General features: G+C 39.0%; 1 protein-coding gene across 2 annotated transcripts; it reads right to left on the bottom strand.

The window, feature by feature from the left end:
• Window positions 1-519: 519 nt before the first annotated feature.
• Window positions 520-19,044, bottom strand: zbed4 (zinc finger BED-type containing 4). 2 transcript variants are annotated; one of them, XM_008117117.3, is made up of 4 exons: window positions 18,846-19,044; window positions 12,476-12,561; window positions 8,616-8,696; window positions 520-6,020 (listed from the first exon to the last, which is right to left on the bottom strand). In XM_008117117.3, the coding sequence occupies exon 4, from the start codon at window positions 5,681-5,683 to the stop codon at window positions 2,171-2,173; it is 3,513 nt and encodes a 1,170-aa protein (XP_008115324.1). In that variant the 5' UTR covers window positions 5,684-6,020; window positions 8,616-8,696; window positions 12,476-12,561; window positions 18,846-19,044; the 3' UTR covers window positions 520-2,170. The 2 variants fall into 2 exon arrangements, with proteins under 2 accessions (XP_008115324.1, XP_003225019.2); XM_003224971.4 differs by lacking the exons at window positions 12,476-12,561; window positions 18,846-19,044 and adding an exon at window positions 11,754-12,203.
• Between the last annotated feature and the right edge of the window lie 150 nt (window positions 19,045-19,194).

Below are 19,194 nucleotides of genomic sequence, written 5' to 3'. Positions count from 1 at the left end.
TTTAGGTTTGTTGATTCGGAGTAAAAACATATCTTGCTGTATTACCTGAGGATTAGTAGGATACCCTTTGGATATCAAAATCCATGGACACTAGTCCCATTATATACCATGATGTAGTAAAATGCTGTCACTTATGTAATTAAATTGGCTTTTTGGATTAAAAAAAATATTTTCAAGCCATGGATGGTTCAACTTATAAATGTGCAGCACTGACTGTATATTAAATAAATATATCTTAAAACGAAAAGGATTATTCCTCACCCAGCTGAAGTTATGATAAACAGAATCATATGATGATTTTTTTCAAAATAATGTGTCAAGGTCAATAGAGAAATTTTCCTTTTCTCAGATACAGGCAAGATTTATGATAAATTCAGAGGTCAAGCCCTAATATTATCAATCATAATTCATAGTCATAGAGACTAACACAAAAATATCAAGTAATAAATTCTTAGCATATCCCTTTTCAAAGTCAGCAATACCCACTGCCCTGAGGAGAAAACAGTAGATACAACTCTAAAAATTGCAAATAAGATGTTTAATTTCAGAAAACTTGAGTTCACCATTTATAAATACACTAAAACATAGTAAATGCAAAAATTAGCAGAGGTACAATATTTTAACAAAACTACATCTTCCCTAAAAGTCACAGTCAGTTCATTTCCCCGAAGAATCTCAACAATGCACAAAACTGGGGAAATGAATCTCAAGATTTTTTTAAAATGTGGTGATCGCACTGTCTATAATTAAAATGCTGGCTATTTTTTTTTACCTCCGTTTGAGATTTAGAAGGGTTCTATAATTTATTGACCTGACAAACACTGTCCATTATGTCAAGCCTACTGTATCATTCTAGTAGGACACCAATCTAAAAAGGTTATAAATTGAGAAGCAGCTTCTTGTAAGAGGAATGAAAGATGATGCCATACACAATTTTCAATTATATAAGAAACCAGGAATTAATTTTTACATCAAAGAATATTGGATGTTTTTATCCACTCAATTTTAAAAGGCTTTAGCCCAATGCTTACATTTTATCTTTCAATATACTGCATTAAATAACAAGTATTACTTGGAAAAGTTTTGAAAATAAACATCCCAAAGAACCTTATAAATACTCAAGCTCTAATTCAGTTACAGTGTAAAAAACCTGAATAGGAACCACTGAATGGCAAGATTATAGGTTATTGTATAACTCATATTCCATAATACCACTAAGTTTAGTTCAGTCAATACTAATTCAATACCCACCCACAGTACATAAGTTATACTTGAATATTACATTACCCTTTAAGTAAGTTGAGTCTGCAGTTAAAACCTGCTAAGTAGAAAGATGGCTTCAATTCCACCTTTATATACAGCTTTTTTCTGACAGCTACAAAATGGTTCTTGCAATTAAAGCAATGATCAACTAATATACAGTACCTGCTTTATGATTTTTACATAATTCAATAAAAAACTACATAATAGAATTGTTTACATCTCTTTGCCATTCTATTCAAATTGTCTGAAAACTTCATTTACACTTCTCAAGGAAAAGCTACATTGTTTTATCACCCAAACAAACACAAATCTAATTCTAACGATAACTTTAAAAAACAAGTATATACATTATCTGGCCTGAAGGACTATTAATAAGGCACATGTAGACACATAGAAAGCTGAAAAATAATTTTTGAACTACAGTCACTTATTCGTTGTCATACATGGCCCCTACTGGAGCAATTAAACAATAGAAGGTTAAAAATACAATTACCCTATATACTCATGTATAAGTCTATAAATTTTTAGTAAATCAAATCCAATTCTTGTTAAAAGAAAAAGGAACCACTCCTTCTCGGAATAGTGTGGCAAAAGGCAAGAGCTTAGTCAGTTCCAGGAGAACCTAAAAAAAACATTGATTCCCTTGACTCTCTTTGCCTTGGTTCCCTTCTGGTCTTTTTGAACACCTGAGTGGGGAAATGGTGGTGACTGCTAGGGATGACTGGCAGCACTGCTGTTTTTCCTTCTTTGTGAAATATCCTCAACTTATCCACAGGTCATGTTAAAATCCATAATTTAGGCTCCAAAACCTGCCTTGACTTATGCATGAGGGCGACTTACACATGAGTATATACAGTAAGTGTCCAGTGAACAAAACAATTTTAGACTGGCAGCTTGTTCATTAGTTTCAATACTGGAAGTATATCAATGGAAGATTTACTTTCAGAAATATAAGTTTTTCAAAGTGTTCCATTGCTAGTCTTGACTGACCGAAGTTGATGTTCTCATTAGAGGTACTGAACAATCTATCTAATGGAACAATACTCGGTGGACAACCCAGAAATCGAACTGCCAACCTCGACAGTACTGGCCAAGATGATTTTTTAAAGTTCCAGTAAGTTAAGGGATCACAGTTATGCTCAAGAACTTCTTCTTCCAAGTATGTAAGCACCATTTCTTCGGGTAACTTGGCCTTTTCTTTTGGAACTTTTGCTTTTTTCATATCTTCCATAAGTGACCAAAGATTACTCTCCCCATAAGAGTTTTTAGATGGTGAACCTATACCACAGCCATTGGAAACAGGTTTATCATCATCTGAGGTAGCATTTAATATTTCTAGCTCCCTGATTAAGTCCAGTTTATATTGTTCTGCCTCTTCTTCAGTGAATAAGGAGGCCTTATAGCGAGGATCCAAGAGTGTAGCAAAAATATACCTTGGATCATGAAGAGTGGATGACAGCCTACTCACCATTGCTTCCTTTAAGGACTTCAGCATAGTATCTATGCCCATTGTTTCTTCAAACAGTAGTTCAATTTTCCGGTTGAGGATGTGAATCATTGGAATTACTTGGCTTAAAGTAGACATGTGTGTACTCATCTCCCTGCTTGCAACTTCAAATGGTTTGAGCGCATGACAAACAGACTGCATCACTTCCCACTGATCACAGCTTATTAACTCCCTGAAGCTGCATTCTATAGACATTTCATCAATAGCTCTTTTCTGTTCAATTAGGCGTTCAAGCATATGGAATGATGTATCCCACTTTGATGGAACATCTTGAATTAGCAGATGCTGTGGCAAGTGATATTCTTTCTGCAGTTCTGCCAGTTTCTCTCTGGCCTTTGCTGACCGATGAACACGTTCACATATCTTTCTTGCAATGCTAAGCAAGTTCTGTACCATTCTCTGGCTTTTAATAGCTTCATTGACTATGAGGTTAACGGTGTGACCAAAACACTGGACACTTGAATGATCCCCTTCATTTAAAGTTTTTTCTATAGTCTGATTATCTGTAACAGTAATCCCAACCTGAAGCCCAATGGATGCTATCCAAGCTTCCCACCAATATTCTAGTTGCTTTTGAATGCTGATACCACTGTAGTCACAATCAATCTGTGATACATTTAAGAGAGCTGAACAATGGTAATCTTCACACTGTGGTCGAATCCTAGACTCAAACGTCACCCAGTGAGCAGTAAGAGTCAAATATTCCCGGGTTTGATTGCTCATCCATATTCCAGATGTAAAATGTACTACTCCACTCTCAGCTTCTTTAAGATGTGAAACAATTATCTCTTTGACATTATCATACATATTGGGAATTGCAGTACGAGAAAAATAAGACGGTGAAGGCAACGAATACTGAGGCTGCAAGTATTCAAGCAGTCGATTAAAGCCAATATTGTCTACAAAAGAAAATGGCTGAAGGTCAAGTGCAATCATTTCAGCTATAAGACTTGTAATTTTTTTGGCAACAGGGTGACTGTCAGAAAACTTGTCACTGGTTTCATCAAAAGATGACGATCCTAAGAGATCAGTGTTAAGTGGTACATGACTATTTGTAGATGAGGACAATACTGGCTCTGAGGCATCTGGTTTCAGGACATTGCTATGAAACCGTTGTAAATGTCTTAGAAGGCAACTGGTTCCTAAATTGGTTGGCTTTTTCCCTCGACTTATTGTACGTCCACAGTGCATACATATAACTTTAGTTGAATCTGCAGAACAAATTGAAAAATGATTCCACAGTTTTGAGGTCTTTTTGCTACTGATAGGAAAGATAACTTGAGTAACTTGAGTATCATGAGTAACCACTCTGGGCAAGTCAGTCAGTTTTGAGGATGAGCATTCTGCAGAAGCCAAGGTAGCATACGGGGAATTTGCTAAACTAACATCTATAAAGCTCTTCTGGATCCCAATGACTTCAGGGTGACGCCTATATAAGTGTCTTGTCAAACAGCTTGTTCCTAAATCACCTTTCCTTCCACGATTGATCATACAATTGCAATGTCTACACACAACTTTTAGACTATCCCCTGGAGACAAAGAAAAATGATGCCATACTTCTGATTTGAGTTTTCGCATCATCCGTTTATTCTGATGAAAAACAGAGCCATGTTCAAATATCAAAGGGCTTTTTTCGGGTGAGGAAACTAAAGAAGCTTCAGCTACATCTTCAGAGGATGATAATAATGGGGAGTCTTCCATGAGAGTATCGCCCAAAGGGACATTAGAATTGTTTTCTTCAGTCATTCTGTCTGGAGAGGAGCATATGGAAGTTGGTTCTTTAGCCATTTTTCCAGGGGATGATACAGAAATTAGATCACCATCTGAAGGCAATAAAGGTGGCAGTAAGGTTGGAGGAGCAGTGTACAAAGGAGGTATGCTTGAGCCACCTCCGTTCTCTTGTAGTACAATAGAACGATGGGCTCTCCACATGTGTCGTATTAGACAACTAGTTCCAAGATCTTTCCCATTCTTTCCTCTGCTGAATTCATTCATACAGTGGATGCAAACAGCTTTTGAATTATCCAGAGGAGACAAATAAAAATGCTTCCACACAGCAGATCTTCTTCTGGAGCCAGATGTACCTTTAGGTACCTGAATAGTTTTCTCCACTACATTCTCCATAGTTTCTTCACACTGGTTGTTAGGAAAGTGTTGTGATAAACCCACACCACCTTCCTCTTTATTGCTCTTTTCAGTATGTGACAGATCTGAGGGCATTTCTTCAGTACAAATTACAGGAACAGATTCCTCAGTTATTTGATCTGGGGATGGAATCTTAGAAGCTGCTTTCTTAACCAATTTTATAGGGGCCAACACACCGGTTAAATCTCCAACATCTACAGGCTGAGGTGATATTAATAATGGAGGTGAAGAAAAAGAAGGTATCGTTGGTATACTTCCATTTTCTTGAATAAGCACAGTGGGATGAGCTCGCCTCACATGCCTCATTAGACAACTTGTACTTAGATCTTTTTCATTTTTACCCCTGCTAAATTCTTTCATACAGTACATACATATTGCTTTAGTGCTGTCTCTAGGAGATATAAAGAAATGGTTCCAAGCAGGTGACTTTTTACGGGAGCTTATATTTCTGCTTGAAAGAAGGCTCTGTGTTACAGCTTCCATTGCTACATCATAAAGAGTACTGCTGTACTGGGAAAACAGAGATCCGTAATCATCTTCATTTTCTGCAGAGATATATTTGCTTGAATTGCTATGAATGAAATTCCTTTCTTGCTCATCTTGTTCATCACTACTGTCTGTCTGTCTTAAGTCTTCCGGCTCAGTTTTTATATCAATTGTTTCCAGAGCACAATTGCTATCATCTTCGAGTTCTACTTTTAAACTGCTGATCTTATCCATCATAAAATTATCACCAATTTGTAGAGAATCTGCCCTATTTGTATTCATGATTGATGAATTAATCCTGCTGAGTCTTCATAATTGAGGGAATATTTAGAAATTATTTAAATTATTTTTCTTCTATTACGCAGGAGAATATAAGTGTGGAACATAAGTTTGTATTCTAGTTGGATGGAAATGTATATTATACAAACTTATGAAAAAGCATTTTGTTTAATAATTCCATTTCTTTCCAGGATTTTGAAATATTCAGATCATATATGATTTCTAACAGGTGTTGTTGGTAAACGTTTCATATTCTGCGAAGAAGCCTGAAGACAGAAGTTGAGTTTCTTCCAAATAAATTATATACTCATCTCAATTGTATTGCATCTCTTGGCATCATCTAGAAACAAGATAAAACAAAATATGTAAATTCACAAGTGCAGGCAAGATTTCTTTAGTTCCTTAAAATGAAAGTACTTCCAAACATTTTCCTTTTATATTTCCACGTAAAGCCTATAATTATCACAATTCTTTTAAGTAAGGCAAGGTACACTACTTGTACACTTTAGACCAGTGGTTCTCAATCTGTGGGTCCCCAGATGTTTTTGCTTTCAACTCCAGAAATCCTAACAGCTGGTAAACTGGCTAGGATTTCTGGGAGTTGTAGGCCAAAACACCTGGGGACCCACAGGTTGAGAACCACTGCTTTAGGTGATTTGGGTTACAACTGTGATAAATCAACCAGTAGTTGCCAGTCCCTGAATTAAGGAAAAAAGGAACAGCAATTCAACTTTCAGAAGAAAAGGGATCCTACAAAAGTCTGCATGGAGAATACATTTGAAGAGCTATTATTACATACTGTTTCTATTTCCTAGGATGCAGCTATCTAATTTAGGCTTAGGCTTAGCCACAACTATATTGGCTGTTTAAAGTCCTGTCCTTAGCTCTTCCCTTGCTTCCAGTAAATTTCTGGGCCAATTTACAAACCGTTTCTAGATGTAAAGTACTGTACTTTTACTTACAAAAGTGATTTGACATTTGAGAAACATAAGCCAAAAGTCACCTTCGTCTCAAAAAAAGTAAATGTACATTTTTGGACTCCCAGCATCATTTGCTTGTAACACCATTAACATTCTGTACCTAGACCAAATAAATTTTTTTAAAACTCTTCTTTAGCACATAATATAGATCCATGATGAGGTTCACATCAAGGGGACATAAGCGTGATAATTTGAGGCACTTTTGCACATTAATATTAGTACTAAACTATCTGTTTAGTTTCTGTGGGAGGGGAAAGCAGAACAGGCAAGGTTACTTTTGTGGTTACTGGGATAAGATTCAATCTGTTTCCATTTCAGTCCAATCCTAAGCTGTCTGCTTCCTGGATATATATTTTCCCCTTCTGATTTCAGTGAAGTTCATGGCAAAACATACAGCCCTCCTCCTCCATACTCTCTCATTCACCAGAACTAGAGTTACTAAGATTCAGGAAGTCCATCTCTACAAAACAGTATAGAGCTGTACCACAGCAGAAGATAAACCTGATCACCTCAGCTCACTGAAAAGCTATCCCCCATTTCCATCTTCATCTCTTACACCGCAGCCTTCATCCCTTAATTTAAGGTAATGAGAAAAACACCAACTCCTTCTCTCCATACTCCTCTGGTAACTACAATTGGGTGATAGGTGAATAAGGTTTATTCTTAGCAAGTACAGCATGTCTTAAGGTGGGTGCACAATAAAATGTGAAAACGGTTCAGTTTATACCACACACATTGAACACAAGGCCTGTGGGCCGAATTTGGTCTGCCACATTGTTTTATGTGGCCCACAAGGCTTCCAATGGCAGAACAACACTTATACAGTGTTACTATTACAACAAGTACTTTGAAGACAACCATAAGGCTGATGTGGCTTTCGTTGAGTTTGACACCCCTAGTTAATGCACTTAAATCAATAAACAGTATAAATTTTAAAAATGTGATCAAATATATTCTCTGTCTCTAGTTAAGAGCAACTATGGAAAAAGTGACATTCACAGAAACAATTTATACATTTAATCCTGTATGTACAAAGTAGGCATTAGCTCTTATAAAAAAAGTTAAGTTTTTAATCCGCACTTGGATACATAAACAAACATCTTAAATCAGGAATGGAAATCAGGTGGCTATCCAAATGTTGTTGTGTTGCAGCTCCCAGCATGTTCCAACACTGGCTATGCTGTCTGGGACTTAAACATCTAACAAAGTCTGAAGGAATATCTGATTCTATATGCATCCCAAGCAAAAACATGTAATGAGCTTTCATTAGCCCTAAAACTATTTTTTTGCAGTTAATTTATATAATTGACATGATTTTTTGAATTCTCTCTTCCAAACCTTATCTAAAAATTGCATATAATACAAACCTATTGATAGAGATTTTTTTCGTCCTTGATACTAACCATTTCATATACAGATCAACAGAGGCATTTTGCTTTTAGCATTCCTGTTTAAATGTCACAAGAAACTTAGGCTTGAATGATAAACGTAAGGTTGGATGTTGTAAACCCTAGGGACAACCCTAGCTTGAAATGCTGGGTTGTCCCTGGCATGGTCTATTTCGCAAGTGACAGCTTCACTAGCACCAGATTTATTGCTATTAGTCTTGTCTCTTGCAAAAAATAATTCCTTGTTTCATGCCAAAGTTCCTGGTTTTGTGGACTTTGCAGGCCATTTACTCTATTTCCTAAGTCTGTTTACTAGGATGTTCATTATGGTGAAATGCAGCATGCATACCATAAGACAAAGAAAATTGGTTCAAAACAGGTAGGCATTCATCCTACAGTGAAAACCTTATGGCATTCTCCTGCTTTGACATGACCAAATTCAGATCACCAAAAGAAAATACACTTTTCCCCCAAATTAGAAATACAACTTTAAACTGGGAATGTTTTGAAACATGTCTGACACAATCTTGCATTCAGTAAAATTCCTAGAATCAGTATTTAACCTACCTTACAATGAAGCTCCACATAAATAAAGAAACATGGCAATTTCACGAACTAGATTTGAAGCAACCAGCATTCTTTGAAATCCTAGTAAAAGGAAAGTATAATTTATTTGGAGTGTTATAAATTTCTCTTTATTTTCTTACTTTGAAAAAATATGCTGAACAACTATTGACGCAAGAACGTTTACTCAACTACTGATTATATAGTCCTTTCCAGATATAACAACAAATCCCTACTTTCACATGGAAGTGGATGAGATATAAAACTTGGTACAGTGGAGCAAGGCACAATTTTCCATTTCAACAACATCCAGGAAATCCTGGATACTTCACAAATGATACTAAACTCTAGTCAATAAGTTGGCTTGCCAACTAATTAACATATTCTCTGTCTAGATGAAAGTATAAACTTCAGTTAATTCCCCCAAATTGCAAGGTTCAAATCTCCTCTCACAATGCACAGATAGAGAAAGAAGCTACAGCGACAATTATTTTACAAGTAGTCTGACTTATCCAACCTTCTCTAATCCAACGTTCTGTATTATCCAAGGCAGTCTGCCTTTTAGTAGTCAATGTTTTTGTAGTCAATATTTTCAATACAATGCGATGTTTTGGTGCTAAATTCGTAAATACAGTAATTACTTCATAGCATTGCTGCGTATTGAACTACTTTTTCTGTCAAATTTGATGTATAACATGATGTTTTGGTGTTTAATTTGTAAAATCATAACCTAATTTGATGTTTAATAGGCTTTTCCTTAATCCCTCCTTATTATCCAACATATTCACTTATCCAACGTTCTACCGGCTTGTTTATGTTGGATAAGTGAGACTCTACTGTACTACATAATGTAACCATGTATTGAACTGCTTTTTCTGTCAATTTGTTGTAAAACATGATGTTTTGATGCTTAATTTGTAAAATCATAACGTAATTTGACATTTAATAACCTTTTCTTTAATACCTCCTTATTATCCAACCTTCTGCTGGACCATTTATGTTGGATATGCGAGACTCTACTGTAATTTAAATAATTCCACATATGTGTATGTATGTATGTACACCGTGTTTCCCCGAAAATAAGACAGTGTCTTATATTAATTTTTGCTCCCAAAGATGCGCCAGGTCATATTTTCAGGGGATGTCTTATTTTTCCATGAAAAAGAATTCACATTTATTGTTGAACAAAAAATGAACACTTATTATATACTGTACAGTAGTTGTCATCACAAACCAGCATAATCCTATCAAGAATTTCTTGTTACTACCAATATTTCCATGTACAACACTCTATGGTACGTACATTTACCAATCCTACATGCTCTGGTGTTCTGTTCAGCGGGCATGCTTCCAAACAAAAACTTCGCTAGGTCTTACTTTCAGGGGAGGCCTTATATTTAGCAATTCAGCAAAACCTCTACTAGGTCTTATTTTCCGGGGATGTCTTATTTTCAGGGAAACAGGGTATACACACTAGCTGTGCCCAGCCATGTATTGCTGCGGCTTATGGGAATCATTTGTTAGCTAGGTGGAATAACAGTGAATAGCCTTGCAGTTTCAAAGCCTGGCTGTTTTCTTCTTTTGGGAATCCTTGTTTGGTGAGCTGGAATGCAGTGCAATAGGCTTGCTGCTTGGAAGGCTGGGTACTTGCGTTCTAGGGGAATTGTTTTTTTGGGCTGCTAGAATTGCAATGAATAGCCTCGCTGCTTCAAAGCCTGGCTGCTTGCTACCTAGGGAAATCTTTGGTTGGTCAGCTTCAATAGTACAGAGTAGTATCGCTGCTTCAAAGCCTGGCCGCCTTCTACCAAGGTTAATCCTTTATTGGTCTGGTTGAATTGAACTGAATAGCCTTGCAGCTTCAATGCCTGGCTGTGTTATATCTAAGAGAATTCTTGTTTAGCAAGCTGGAGTAGCACCCTCAATCAAAGAGCCACTTTGAAGCCTGGCTACTTGCATTGTAGGGGGAATCACTGTTTGGCCAGCTTTAATTGCACTGAATAGTCTTGCTGCTTGCAAGCCTGGCCACTTTCTACCTTGTGGAATCCTTGGTTACCCAGGTTGAATGGGAATAGTCTTGTTGCGGCAAGTATGAATGCTGCAATTAGCCACCTTGATTAGCATTTAATGGCCTTGCAGCTTCAACGCCTGGATACTTCCTGCCTGGGGGAATCCTTTGTTGGTTGGTGTTAGCTGGCCCTGTTTTTTTCCTGTCTGGAATTTCCCTGTTTTCAGAGTGTTGTTCTTTATTTACTGTCCTGATTTTAGAGCTTATATTGTTCTGTATTATTATACCACAGTAATTATTATATATTATATTTATAATCTTCTATTATCTGATTAGAACTAGATTATATGAGGCCCCTTCTACACAGCTGTATAAAATCCACACTGAACTGGGTTATATGGCAGTGTGGACTCAAGATAATCCAGTTCAAACCAGATACTGTGGATTATGTGCCTTGGCATTCTGGGTTATATAGTTGTGTGGGAGGGACTTGGGTCTACACTACCATATAATCCAGTTCAAATCTAATAATCTGTATTTTATAGGCAGTGTGGATGAGGCCTAAGTGCACTCTGCCTGTGCCCTGGGCACCATTTTGACTGAGGGAATTGCTAGGATACAAAGTGGGCAGGGCCTAAAGGGGATGGGGCCTACCTTTCTGAGACGTTTCTAAAGGGGGAAAACAACTCTTTCTCATCCTCTAATTTGGGCTTTATTTTTCTAGGGTTTTTTGATTGCAAGATATATAGTGCATGACTATGTCCTTTGTGGCCAAATTTGGTGTGATTTGATTCAGTGGCTTTGTTGTTTACTCCATAGTAAAACAAACATTACATTTTATATATAGATAGATAGATATACAGTATACACACACAAACATATATATGATTTTGATTATCACACTTATAATTTTTAAACACCATGTTAATTGAAGAGAAGCACAAAAGCCTCACTCATTACATACTAAAAGTGTTCACTTTAAAAAGGAGATGGACAAGTTCTAGGAGGCAAGGGGCCGATTGCTGAGGTAGGGACCACAATGACTACAAAATCCAGGAGGAAGATTTCTGTCCATTTCTGGTTTTTCCAAAAGGAACGAAGAAAGTACAGTTGAATCAAAGAAGGTACAGTCCTACCTTTTCTCGGGGCAATTTGTAGGCTCTTTAAAAAAGTAGAACTGTATCTTGTTAACATGGAGAGCTGCTATTCCTAGAGCAACAATAGTCATTTCTTCAGTCCAATTATTTTTCTGGCAAGAAATATGTAAAAGGTTCACAAAATAACTCTAGAGCACCCAAATGGAAAATCTGCCTTTTTGAATCTTAGGGCTTTAACTGTAATGAGACAATTAATTATTATCTAATTTTTATTGTTTCATGAATATTATCTACTCTGGGAGCAAGTATGATATGATATAAATCATCGTCACTAGTGTTGTAATCTTCAACATCACCATAATTTTAACTGGAAAGAATATACAATAGGAAAAAATATATAATAGGAAAAAAATTAAGAGTCTCACTTATCCAAGCTAAACAGGCCCGGCAGAAGCTTGGATAAGCGAATATCTTGGATAATAAGGAAGGATTAAGGAAAAGCCTATTAAACATCAAATTAGGTTATGATTTTACAAATTAAGCACCAAAACATCATGTTATACAACAAATTTGACAGAAAAGTAGTTCAATACGCAGTAATGTTATGTTGTAATTACTGCATTTACAAATTTAGCACCAAAATATCACAATATATTGAAAACACTGACTACAAAAATGACTTGGATAATCCAGAAGCTTGGATAAGCGAGGCTTGGATAAGTGAGACTCTACTGTATATGGTTGTCAAAATACTCACTTACCGATTTGGCTCACTATCTTTTACCTAGCTTCATTTCAGGGAGAATCTCCAGATCTGAGAGTGGTGAGGGTGAGAAAAATAAGAGGACTGCAGAGAGAAAAAGAAAATAAATATTTTTTTAAAATAAATAATGATCACTGTTTTTGACCTCACTGCATACTAGATATCAACCATTCTTCTTGCAGTCAGTACCACATTCAGAGACTAAGTACAAACCTTGCCTTCCATTTCCGCTAACATCTCCACAATCTGGTTCATATGGCCCACTCTGCTCAAAAAGTTTTTCTTCAGCTTTTGTCAGTTATTTCTTTGGCTTAACTATGCTTTAGGGTTTGAACAATGCATAGAAGTGTAGTTTATTTTAAAACAAAGTTTCTGCTCTGTCACAGCTGTATGAGAAATAGGTGCAAGCTAGGCTCCTTACCACAACAACATACTGGGGTCTATTCCGATAGAAAGGAGTGTAGTCTCCTCTGGCTTGTACAGTATATCATTCTGATAAACCATGTGTTATTGTATCACCCGACTGCAACCAATATGCTTGCGGTTCCACTATAGGTACCCTTCCCTGTCCATTAACCCATGGATTAACAGTTTCATAAGAGGTAAATCTGGGTTCCTTTTAATCAATCAAGTCAATATAATTTGGACAGAACTGATGAGTACACACAACTGGTGTATGTTTTTATAATATGCAGTGTTTTCAAAAATCACTTGAAATAATATGAAGCCACTGCTGTCACTAACAAAATGGATATAGGAATATAACTGGGAAACAGACTCTTTTATGGTTATTGTTTATAAATATCAGGCTGATTTCCTCTTAAATAACATCGGGACACTTTTTTTTTTAAGTGAAAACACTTTTTTAAAATTCTGTAAGTAAATTGGGGGTAAGTTGTGTAGTTCACAACCAGTTTGGGGGCAACACTGGATGCCAGTTCCTTTCTCCCTCCCCAAACTGTCCTGCTCTGAAGTATACTAGCATAGGTCTGTGATGTCTATAGACAGCTGTTTTTAATTTAATGTGTATTTTGGGTGAAGCAAGGGTTCTGTTGTAATGACTGTAAATATAAAATCTGGGAGGGTTGTTTCAATTATTCTGAAATTGCAATAAGGCTCTAACTCAGCTAGGGTATGCCTGTAACCAAGGTTTCAATCCTATGTACTATTATATGTGACTAAAGCTGCATGAAGTAGGTTCTACTGGGACTTACATCTGAGTAAATATTAAAACAATAGGACCTGATTTACACATGGCTAACTTGTTTTACTAGTTTCAGTGGGATTTGGGCTTCAATTCTACACTCTCACATGGATATAAACCTCCCTAGATACAATGGAGCTTACTTCCCAGTAAACACAGTCTTCTGTGAGTGACAATAAACCTTAAATGTATGGAGGTCATGGATTGTGTGAATGTTCAGCATTTGCAAAAGCTCATTAGTGAGAAATTGTACTCTTCTCATTGTCATCCTCTGTCTACATGGTCCTTCTGATAAAACAGCTGCAGTGAACTATGATTATAGAGATCAGGGTTCAAATCTCTACTCAGCCATGGGCAAGTCACACTCAACCTCAGGAAGGCAATAGCAAAGCCCCTATGAGGAAATCTTACCTATCAAACCCCATGATGAGTTTGTCTTAGGGTCACTATAACTCACAAATTACTTCAAGACATACAACAACAACAACAACAACAACAACAACAACACAAAAAGTAGCATTTCACTTGTATGATATTTTTCACTATGTAAGATGGAATCAGAGTTATGAAGAATAAAGTCAATACTTTCTTTGAACATCCATAGGAGAGAATTTTGATAAACAAGTTATTTTCAAATTCTAAATGAAATCAGTTTTAACTTGTTTTCAATGTTCTATTCACATCTGAAACCTGGATCTTGTAATTTTTTTCCTTGACAATTAGCACTGGTCACTTTTATGAATTACATCATAGAGCCTCACAGCCAGTACATTAGACAGAAATTTACACAAGTACTGCATGAGAATAACACAGAAATTGTCATATAAGCGTTCAAATATTATTACTTAAGAATAAATGAAAAAATAATAGAGATTTCAAGGTTTTATAAACTTTCTACAAGCTCACAAAATACAAGCTTGGAACCATTTGATATTATACAAAAGAGGAAAAGACAATCAATGATCTAGAATACAAAGTGAAAAAAGACATTAATTACACTATCTGTACTATGCTTTAATTTTCAATTTAGAAATTGTTCTGTAGTTTGAAATACCAAGGTCCACCCAATGGAGTAAATAATTCTGAGTTGGTTTATGCTGGTCTATGCGGTTAAACTGTTGTGGAAAAAATATACATTTTAATTTTAGATCCAGCACCAATTTCTGGTTGAGAGTTTAGCATTAAAATGAACACGTTATCATGATTGCTGTTATTGACATTTGTTTTGAATTCCTAAATTCAAAACTATTGTATTCAAAAGTTTAGAAATAGTTTTATACAAAAGCTGGGTTAACAAGACTCTCATCTCTGCAGTCTCCTCTACACGAAGGCTGCCAAAAAGTACTTTCCTATTATGACATGCCATGAAGAAAGCAAATAATGCTTCCACCCCATGAATTGCAGAACTCTGGATAAGGGACAGTGGAGTTCAGTGGGATGCATGATGTGCGACAGGTATTTAATCCACCAGCTAGGAAATAGATCAAACACTAGGATTAGGAGTGGGAAATGTCTCTTGGCAGCCTTCATAAGATGCAATTTGATTTGACCTTTTTTTAAAGAACTACGTTCACATAAAGTCATATAACACTATCAGCTCATGCTTCTTCTACCTTTCATCATTTAATCAAATCATCGATCTACTGACTCTTTTGACTGGCAGATGCTTTCCAAGGTCTCCAGCCGATTCCTCCCAACCCAGAGCCCTTCCAGACAAGCGCTATATCCCTGGATCTGATCCCAGGTTTTCTGTTTATCCTAAACTATCTGGCGGCGTGGACTCATATCATCCAGTTTAAAGCAGAAAACCTGGATCCTGGGATATAGGGCCTTTTGGGAAGGCCCCCAACACTCTGGATGTTTGCAACTGAAGACGGCAAGGACTAAATTTGGGAATTGATGCCTAGAATTCAGAATGCTAAGTAACATTTTGATCTCTCATCACTAGGTTTTTTTAAAAATATATGTCTCATTTCCCTCACACTGACAGCGACTTTTCCCCAATACTACACAACTCTATGTTGGAAACATTTAATGGAGAAACATGAAGCACTTTTCAATGTCCCAACCGCACAGCTGAAACAAGACACCTAAATCCCCTAAAGGCAGAATATCCAGCCTGGTTTTGGAAGCTAAGCAAGGTCAGCACTGGTTAGGACTTGGATGGGAGACTACCAACAATACTAAGTGCTGCTTAGATGAAGGATTAGAAGGCATGATCATCAAGTTTGCAGATGACATCAAATTGGGAGAGACAGCTAATACTTTAGAAGACAGGAGCAGAATTCAAAACAATCTTAACAGGATAGGCCAAAACTAACAAAATGAAGTTCAACAGGGACAAATGCAAGATACTCCACTTAGGCAGAAAAAAAATGAAATGCAAAGATACAGAATGGGGGACAATTGACTTGACAGCAATATGTGTGAAAAAGATTTTGGTGTCCTCATGGACAACAAGTTAAACATGAGCCAATAACGTGATGCAGTGGCTAAAAAAGCCAATGGAATTTTGGCCTGCATAAATAGGAGTATAGTGTCTAGATCCAGGAAAGTCATGCTATTCTGCCTTGGTCAGACCATAACTGGAATACTGTGTCCAATTCTGGGCACTGCAATTTAAGCGAGATGTTGATAAGCTGGAATGTGTCCAGAGGAGGGCAACTGAAACGATCAAGGGTCTGGAAAAGAAGCCCTATGAGGAGCAGCTTAAAGAGCTGGGTATGTTTAGCCTGCAGAAGAGCAGGCTGAGAGGAGACATCATGGCCATATATAAAAACGTGCAAAGTCATGGGAACAAGCTTGTTTTCTGCTGCCCTGGAGACTTGGACCCAGAACAATGGCTTCAAACTTCAGAAAAGGATATTGCACCTGAACATGAGGAAGAACTTCCTGTGAGAGCTGTTCAGCACTGGAACTCTCTGCCCTGGAGTGTGGTGGAGGCTCCTTCTTTGGAGGCAGTTTAAAGAGGCTGGGTGGCCATCTGTTGGGGGGCTTTGGATGTGATTTTCCTGCTTCTTGGCAGGGGGGTTGGACTTGATTGCCCACGAGATCTCTTTCAACTCTATGATTCTATGAACCGCTTTGAGCATACCAACTATACAGCGGAAACAAGACATCTAAATCCCTTAAAGACACAAGATCCACCCTGGTTTTGGAAGCGAAGCAATCTCAGCCTTAGTTAGGGCTTGGATGGGAGACTACCAGCAATATCAAGTGCTTCTAATTGCCTTTCAGAGGGGAAAATGCAGGCAAAACCAGCCCTTGCCTAGGAAATTCATAGGGTTGTCATAAGTTGACGGGGGGGGGGGGGGGGCTTGAAGACATACAGAGCAAGAAGAAACAATCCTTTAAACGTCCCTCCTCTCCTCCTGCTTTGCCTCTTAAGAGGATTAAATGCTTAGTAAAAGCAGCCTTCTTCGCCTTGGGAAAGGGGGGGAACAGGTTTCCAAAATGAAATAAATGAAGGGGCAATTGGCTGGGAATGTGGTTGATGATGAGGAGAAAGGGCAACCGTGGCTAGCCTTCCCTCTCAAACCCACCTCCCCTTTTCCCCAAAGCCAAAAGGAAGGCGTGAAGGGGGACAAAATGGGGGGAGGCAGGTCGAAGCCTGTGTCTGTGGGGAGGCCCAACAAGGTGTGACAGACTTTGGGGGCACTAAAGGTGTGTTATGGTGAGAGAAATATGCATGTGTATGGGGAGACAAAAGGAGGGAGGCGGGTTAAAGCCTGTGTCTGTGGAGAGGCCCAGTGAACTGTGACTGACTTTGGGGGGCACTCAAGGTGTGTTATGGGGAGAGATATACATATATGAGTGTGTATGTATATAGGTCCTGCCTATTTATGTGATCGCATTTCTCCCTATGAACCTGCTGGGACCTTAACATCTGCTGGGGAGTCCCACTTCCTTCGCAAGCGAAATTGGTGAGGTTGGTGGGGCGTGTTAAAGCACTGAGCTGCTGAACTTGCAGACTGAAAGGTTGCAGGTTCGAATGTGGGGAGCAGGGTGAGCTCCTGCTGTTAGCCCCAGCTTCTGCCAACCTAGTAGTTCGAAAACATGCAAATATGAGTAGATCAATAGGTACCGGTCCGGAGGGAAGATAATGGTGCTCCATTGGAGGTGTCTACGGACAACGCCGGCTCTTCGGCTTAGAACTGGAGATGAGCATCAACCCCCAGAATCAGACACGACTGGACTTAATATCAAGGGAAAACCTTTACCTATTTTCTGTACATATAACTAGTATGCCACTCTGAGCGGCGAGAAGGGTGGGATATAAAAGTCGTAAATAAATAAATTTTGTATATTTACTATATTATTTTTGTATTTGTTACTTGTTCTAAGCTGCCGTGAGTCCCTTAGGGGAGAGGGGGCGGGGTATAAATAAAAATTATTATTTCAATGCTAATTAAGTTTTTCCCATATACCTCACAACCTCTGACGATGCCTGCCATAGATGTGGGCGAAACGTCAGGAGAGGATACTTCTGGAACATGGCCATACAGCCCGGAAAACACACAGCAAACCTGTGATTCTGGCCATGAAAGCCTTGGACAAAAATTATTATTATTGTATTAATATTATATATGGGGGAAGGAGGAGGCGGGTTGAAGCCTGTGTCTGTGAGGAAGCCCAGCGAAGTGTGACAGACTCTGGAGGCACTAAAGGTGTGTTATGGGGAGAGATATACATGTGTGTGTGTGTGTGTGTGTGTATATATATATATATGGGAGAGGGCGAGAAGAGCAGGCGCCTCGAAGCCAGACAAAGCCAAGCGCGTGCTGTTCTGCTCCCACGAAGGGAAGTGCGGCCCAACGGCTTTCTAAGGGTCTTGTTCCTGAGGCGGAAAACAGACAGGGACAAGAGAAAGAACTGAGGAGAGAGGAAGACTGAGGAGCCCCACTTTCTCTTCAGAGTTCAATACAGCTTGGTCTCCCTTCAGGAAGAGGCCCGTGCATTGGACTCCGCCGCCTCTCCTCCTACCGCGACCCCTGAAGGATGTCTGGCTGTGGCGGAAGGATCCCCACGCACGCCTCAGCACAGCCCCGGCTCAAGAAAGCCTCCGCTCTTTCTGTTTGGGGGGGGGGGGGGACGCACACGCTATTGGCCTCTCCTCACACGGCCGCTCCGCTCCCTTCCGACACAGACTCGTTTCCCTGCTCACCTCTGGGCTCCTTGGCGCCGAAGCGTCCCGCTCTCCCCGTCCGCGGCTACAGCGAGGGCTGCAAGGGGCCCGTCCCATTCATTGCTTTCGGGCGGCGCTTTGTCTCCCGCTGCCGCCGCGACGCGACGCTCGGACTTACCCCGGCTCGGCCGCGCGACGGGTCCTTGCTGCGCATGCGCCAAGCTTTGGACTGTGAGAGGGAGGAAGGTGGAGCCAGGGCATGTGGGACGACACGACATCCGCGCGGAGGTCACGTGCCCCCACCCTCCCCCCTCGGGCACAAGCCGCCGGCGCAGCGGGGCCGCGTCATCAGCGACGTCGCGAGCCATCCTCGTCGTCGTCCGCGGGG

Source organism: Anolis carolinensis, chromosome 5 (genome assembly GCF_035594765.1).
Source record: "Anolis carolinensis isolate JA03-04 chromosome 5, rAnoCar3.1.pri, whole genome shotgun sequence".
NCBI lineage: Eukaryota > Metazoa > Chordata > Lepidosauria > Squamata > Dactyloidae > Anolis > Anolis carolinensis.
Note: the sequence above shows the minus strand (reverse complement) of the source record. Positions and strands in the feature narration are given on the sequence as shown.